Consider the following 7,437-nt stretch of genomic DNA (forward strand, 5'->3'; position numbering starts at 1 on the left):
GTATTCCCCTTTGGGCTTGGTTGGGTCTCAGCAAAGCAGATACCAGGGACTGTAAGGGGGTTAAAGTTTAAAACGGCTCCGGTTCCGTTATTTTAAGGGTTAAAGCTTCCAAATTTGGTGTGCAATACTTTTAAGGCTTTAAGACACTGTGGTGAAAATTTGGTGAATTTTGTACAATTCCTTCATGTTTTTTCGCAATTGCAGTAATAAAGTGTGTTCAGTTTAAAATTTAAAGTGACAGTAACGGTTTTATTTTAAAACGTTTTTGTACTTTGTTATCAAGTTTATGCCTGTTTAACATGTCTGAACTACCAGATAGACTGTGTTCTGAATGTGGGGAAGCCAGAATTCCTATTCATTTAAATAAATGTGATTTATGTGATAATGACAATGATGCCCAAGATGATTCCTCAAGTGAGGGGAGTAAGCATGGTACTGCATCATTCCCTCCTTCGTCTACACGAGTCTTGCCCACTCAGGAGGCCCCTAGTACATCTAGCGCGCCAATACTCCTTACTATGCAACAATTAACGGCTGTAATGGATAATTCTGTCAAAAACATTTTAGCCCAAATGAACACTTGTCAGCGTAAGCGCGGCTGCTCTGTTTTAGATACTGAAGAGCATGGCAACGCTGATACTAATATCTCTGAAGGGCCCCTAACCCAGTCTGATGGGGCCAGGGAGGTTTTGTCTGAGGGAGAAATTACTGATTCAGGGAACATTTCTCAACAGGCTGAACCTGATGTGATTGCATTTAAATTTAAGTTGGAACATCTCCGCATTCTGCTTAAGGAGGTATTATCCACTCTGGATGATTGTGACAAGTTGGTCATCCCAGAGAAGCTATGTAAAATGGACAAGTTCCTAGAGGTGCCGGGGCTCCCAGAAGCTTTTCCTATACCCAAGCGGGTGGCGGACATTGTTAATAAAGAATGGGAAAGGCCCGGTATTCCTTTCGTCCCTCCCCCCATATTTAAAAAATTGTTTCCTTTGGTCGACCCCAGAAAGGACTTATGGCAGACAGTCCCCAAGGTCGAGGGAGCGGTTTCCACTTTAAACAAACGCACCACTATACCCATAGAGGATAGTTGTGCTTTCAAAGATCCTATGGATAAAAAATTAGAAGGTTTGCTTAAAAAGATGTTTGTTCAGCAGGGTTACCTTCTACAACCAATTGCATGCATTGTCCCTGTCGCTACAGCCGCATGTTTCTGGTTCGATGAGCTGATAAAGGCGGTCGATAGTGATTCTCCTCCTTATGAGGAGATTATGGACAGAATCCATGCTCTCAAATTGGCTAATTCTTTCACCCTAGACGCCACTTTGCAATTGGCTAGGTTAGCGGCTAAGAATTCTGGGTTTGCTATTGTGGCGCGCAGAGCGCTTTGGTTGAAATCTTGGTCGGCTGATGCGTCTTCCAAGAACAAGCTACTTAACATTCCTTTCAAGGGGAAAACGCTGTTTGGCCCTGACTTGAAAGAGATTATCTCTGATATCACTGGGGGTAAGGGCCACGCCCTTCCTCAGGATCGGCCTTTCAAGGCAAAAAATAAACCTAATTTTCGTCCCTTTCGTAGAAACGGACCAGCCCGAGGTACTACGTCCTCTAAGCAAGAGGGTAATACTTCTCAAGCCAAGCCAGCTTGGAGACCAATGCAAGGCTGGAACAAGGGAAAGCAGGCCAAGAAACCTGCCACTGCTACCAAGACTGCATGAAATGTTGGCCCCCGATCCGGGACCGGATCTGGTGGGGGGCAGACTCTCTCTCTTCGCTCAGGCTTGGGCAGGAGATGTTCTGGATCCTTGGGCGCTAGAAATAGTCTCCCAAGGTTATCTTCTGGAATTCAAGGGACTTCCCCCAAGGGGGAGGTTCCACAGGTCTCAGTTGTCTTCAGACCACATAAAAAGACAGGCATTCTTACATTGTGTAGAAGACCTGTTAAAAATGGGAGTGATTCATCCTGTTCCATTAAGAGAACAAGGGATGGGGTTCTACTCCAATCTGTTCATAGTTCCCAAAAAAGAGGGAACGTTCAGACCAATCTTAGATCTCAAGATCTTAAACAAGTTTCTCAAGGTTCCATCGTTCAAGATGGAAACCATTCGAACTATTCTTCCTTCCATCCAGGAAGGTCAATTCATGACCACGGTGGATTTAAAGGATGCGTATCTACATATTCCTATCCACAAGGAACATCATCGGTTCCTAAGGTTCGCATTCCTGGACAAGCATTACCAGTTCGTGGCGCTTCCTTTCGGATTAGCCACTGCTCCAAGGATTTTCACAAAGGTACTAGGGTCCCTTCTAGCTGTGCTAAGACCAAGGGGCATTGCTGTAGTACCTTACTTGGACGACATTCTGATTCAAGCGTCGTCCCTTCCTCAAGCAAAGGCTCACACGGACATCGTCCTGGCCTTTCTCAGATCTCACGGATGGAAAGTGAACGTGGAAAAGAGTTCTCTATCTCCGTCAACAAGGGTTCCCTTCTTGGGAACAATAATAGACTCCTTAGAAATGAGGATATTTCTGACAGAGGCCAGAAAAACAAAGCTTCTAGACTCTTGTCGGATACTTCATTCCGTTCCTCTTCCTTCCATAGCTCAGTGCATGGAAGTGATCGGGTTGATGGTAGCGGCTATGGACATAGTTCCTTTTGCGCGCTTTCATCTAAGACCATTACAACTGTGCATGCTCAGTCAGTGGAATGGGGATTATACAGACTTGTCTCCGAAGATACAAGTAAATCAGAGGACCAGAGACTCACTCCGTTGGTGGCTGTCCCTGGACAACCTGTCACAAGGGATGACATTCCGCAGACCAGAGTGGGTCATTGTCACGACCGACGCCAGTCTGATGGGCTGGGGCGCGGTCTGGGGATCCCTGAAAGCTCAGGGTCTTTGGTCTCGGGAAGAATCTCTTCTACCGATAAATATTCTGGAACTGAGAGCGATATTCAATGCTCTCAAGGCTTGGCCTCAGCTAGCGAGGGCCAAGTTCATACGGTTTCAATCAGACAACATGACAACTGTTGCGTACATCAACCATCAGGGGGGAACAAGGAGTTCCCTAGCGATGGAAGAAGTGACCAAAATCATTCTATGGGCGGAGTCTCACTCCTGCCACCTGTCCGCTATCCACATCCCAGGAGTGGAAAATTGGGAAGCGGATTTTCTGAGTCGTCAGACTTTGCATCCGGGGGAGTGGGAACTCCATCCGGAAATCTTTGCCCAAGTCACTCAGCTGTGGGGCATTCCAGACATGGATCTGATGGCCTCTCGTCAGAACTTCAAAGTTCCTTGCTACGGGTCCAGATCCAGGGATCCCAAGGCGGCTCTAGTGGATGCACTAGTAGCACCTTGGACCTTCAAACTAGCTTATGTGTTCCCGCCGTTCCCTCTCATCCCCAGGCTGGTAGCCAGGATCAATCAGGAGAGGGCGTCGGTGATCTTGATAGCTCCTGCGTGGCCACGCAGGACTTGGTATGCAGATCTGGTGAATATGTCATCGGCTCCACCTTGGAAGCTACCTTTGAGACGAGACCTTCTTGTTCAGGGTCCGTTCGAACATCCGAACCTGGTTTCACTCCAGCTGACTGCTTGGAGATTGAACGCTTGATCTTATCGAAGCGAGGGTTCTCAGATTCTGTTATCGATACTCTTGTTCAGGCCAGAAAGCCTGTAACTAGAAAGATTTACCACAAAATTTGGAAAAAATATATCTGTTGGTGTGAATCTAAAGGATTCCCTTGGGACAAGGTTAAGATTCCTAAGATTCTATCCTTCCTTCAAGAAGGATTGGAAAAAGGATTATCTGCAAGTTCCCTGAAGGGACAGATTTCTGCCTTGTCTGTGTTACTTCACAAAAAGCTGGCAGCTGTGCCAGATGTTCAAGTCTTTGTTCAGGCTCTGGTTAGAATTAAGCCTGTTTACAAACCTTTGACTCCTCCTTGGAGTCTCAATTTAGTTCTTCAGGGGGTTCCGTTTGAACCCTTACATTCCGTTGATATTAAGTTATTATCTTGGAAAGTTTTGTTTTTAGTTGCAATCTCTTCTGCTAGAAGAGTTTCAGAATTATCTGCTCTGCAGTGTTCTCCTCCTTATCTGGTGTTCCATGCAGATAAGGTGGTTTTACGTACTAAACCTGGTTTTCTTCCAAAAGTTGTTTCTAACAAAAACATTAACCAGGAGATTATCGTACCTTCTCTGTGTCCGAAACCAGTTTCAAAGAAGGAACGTTTGTTGCACAATTTGGATGTTGTTCGCGCTCTAAAATTCTATTTAGATGCTACAAAGGATTTTAGACAGACATCTTCCTTGTTTGTTGTTTATTCTGGTAAAAGGAGAGGTCAAAAAGCAACTTCTACCTCTCTCTCTTTTTGGATTAAAAGCATCATCAGATTGGCTTACGAGACTGACGGACGGCAGCCTCCCGAAAGAATCACAGCTCATTCCACTAGGGCTGTGGCTTCCACATGGGCCTTCAAGAACGAGGCTTCTGTTGATCAGATATGTAGGGCAGCGACTTGGTCTTCACTGCACACTTTTACCAAATTTTACAAGTTTGATACTTTTGCTTCTTCTGAGGCTATTTTTGGGAGAAAGGTTTTGCAAGCCGTGGTGCCTTCCATTTAGGTGACCTGATTTGCTCCCTCCCTTCATCCGTGTCCTAAAGCTTTGGTATTGGTTCCCACAAGTAAGGATGACGCCGTGGACCGGACACACCTATGTTGGAGAAAACAGAATTTATGTTTACCTGATAAATTACTTTCTCCAACGGTGTGTCCGGTCCACGGCCCGCCCTGGTTTTTTTAATCAGGTCTGATAATTTATTTTCTTTAACTACAGTCACCACGGTACCATATGGTTTCTCCTATGCAAATATTCCTCCTTAACGTCGGTCGAATGACTGGGGTAGGCGGAGCCTAGGAGGGATCATGTGACCAGCTTTGCTGGGCTCTTTGCCATTTCCTGTTGGGGAGGAGAATATCCCCACAAGTAAGGATGACGCCGTGGACCGGACACACCGTTGGAGAAAGTAATTTATCAGGTAAACATAAATTCTGTTATATATATATATATATATATATATATATATATATATATATATATATATATATATATATATATATATATATATATATATATATATATATATATATATATATATATATATATATATATATATATATAATATATATATACACGTATATACGTTTTGCGTTTTGGCACCCCCTGACAATTTTTATGATTTTCATTTATAAATAAATGGGTGTTTGGATATATACAACATATGCAAACATCTTAGAAATTGAATTTTTAGCAAATAGTAACTCAACTAAAATATAAGAACATGGCAAAAATAAAAAATTACAAAGTTGTATCAGTTACACAAATAAGTCAATACATTATATCAATTGATCGGAACATTAATCCATTCACATTCTGTCAATAGTACAAATGGTTCATAACATTGCATCAGACCAGTATGTTGTGACTTGCTGTTAACTTTTACTCAATTTATTATTTTAATCAATATTTTTATTTGTGTATGGATTTTCTTTTTGATAACATTGTGAACAATTTCTATTGTACTTTATTGTTTGTAGGCATCAATGTATTAAGATACAATTATTTTGCAACACATCTTAAAAGTGTATAAGTAATTACCATCTAGCTCAATTAAAGCTGGGATTGTCTACTCTGCATAGAAGTTTCAACAATATTTCCTTTTAATTGTTCATTTTTAAATTTGAATCTAGTGTTATTAAATATGTGTGTGTGTATATGTGTATATATATATATATATATATATATATATATATATATATATATTATTTATTTTTCTTCACATTTATATAGCATTCTTTCCCTTTTGATCCTCCATATTCTTCAATAAAGTTGCCCCATCCTTTATTTACAATTTATATGCATATTATACAAATACTTTCAAAGAGACTATTCGTATTCCAAACGTTTTTTTTTTTTAACAACAAAATAAACACTTCTAATATCTGGCCAATATGTTTAGATAAAAATGGAAGCACTTCTGGTCTCCAGTAATAAAAGGAGACTAAGGATTGAAGTGGATCCACTCTCTGACGAAGTGGGCAAAGCTCCCACGCAACACGTAAGATATTGCGATAACGGGTAACGTCACTTCCGGTTTTGCATTGGATCCACTGAATCATATACTGAATCATATCACTGAATAGGTCCTCTGATCATATTTTTTTTTTTTTTTTTTTTTTTTTTTTTTTTAAATCGATTTTAACATGTTGGATTCCTATTTTTTAAATCTTTTAATATTTCTCTTATTTAAGGGGCATTTTTTAATCTTATTTGATCTGAGACCTGACTTTTCATACTTTCTACGAGGTAGATCTGTCAATGATCTCAGACCTATAGTAAATATATACATATCATTTTTTGTATTGTAGTGTGTTGCGTTTTGGTTTTATGTAACATTAATTAAACATTATCTTTTTAATCATCTGGACTCGAACCACATATGCCGTTCTTAAATTATGACCTCGGCTAGTGCTGTAGAGTTCTACAAACTCTTTGTATAATATTGTATAATATAGAAAACTATATTACAACAAACCACAAATATATTCGTTTTTTTGGAATCTGTTTTTCATGCAAAACGACTTGAATATATTCCCATTTAATTTGTATTATGTTTTTTATTCAGTTTAATCATCTCACTAAACACTCATTTATTTTATATTCCTATAGCGGTTACTCTAAATCCTTTTCATTACGTTCCTTTCTTTTATTTTACTTGTTAGTGGTATCAAGTAAATCCATCAGAGGATAGCAGCTGAGAGGAATTGATTAAATAAACACACATATAGCTGTTAGACATACAGTCTTAAAGGTACTGTATACACCAATTTTCATATAACTGCATGTAATAGACACTACTATAAAAAATAAGTTGCACAGATACTGATATAAAAATCCAGTATAAAACTGTTTAAAAATTTAGAAGCTCTCAGTTTAGCTCTGTTGAAAAGGCAGCTGGAAGTGGGAAAATAAGACACTCCCCCTCAACCTTCTTTTGCATATGAAAAGACCCTTTACACATCTGTCGGTATTCTCCTAAAACTTTGGGGTTTGGTTAGGAGTCTTAAAATCAGAGCAATGTTATTTAAAAATAAGCAAAACTATACATTTAAAAATAAAAAAACAAAAAAAACAACTTTATGGGCTATATAAATCATCTGCAAAACATTTATGCAAAGAAAAAAATGAGTGTATAATGTCCTTTTAAGCTTTAGGGTAGTCATTACAGTTACAGCGCTTGACACACACTCCTATTTCTTTTCATATACATTTTTTAATATAGCTTTTTATTGACTTCCATTTTATAGGTCCTGATAATATTTTAACCTCTAAATTTCTGCTTGTTTTTAAGCCACTACAGGCATCC

The 7,437-nt window shown here is 39.7% G+C and overlaps 1 protein-coding gene across 1 annotated transcript in view; it reads left to right on the forward strand.

Annotated features, from left to right (window-relative positions):
• HUWE1 (HECT, UBA and WWE domain containing E3 ubiquitin protein ligase 1) overlaps window positions 1-7,437 on the forward strand; it is a 689,948-nt gene that overhangs the window by 176,974 nt on the left and 505,537 nt on the right. Inside the window, exon 18 of the mRNA XM_053695471.1 lies at window positions 6,031-6,129. Within this exon, the coding sequence (XP_053551446.1) occupies window positions 6,031-6,129 (99 nt within the window). The remainder of the gene's footprint in view (window positions 1-6,030; window positions 6,130-7,437) is intronic.

This window comes from Bombina bombina, chromosome 12, assembly GCF_027579735.1.
Source record: "Bombina bombina isolate aBomBom1 chromosome 12, aBomBom1.pri, whole genome shotgun sequence".
NCBI classification, from domain to species: Eukaryota; Metazoa; Chordata; class Amphibia; order Anura; family Bombinatoridae; genus Bombina; species Bombina bombina.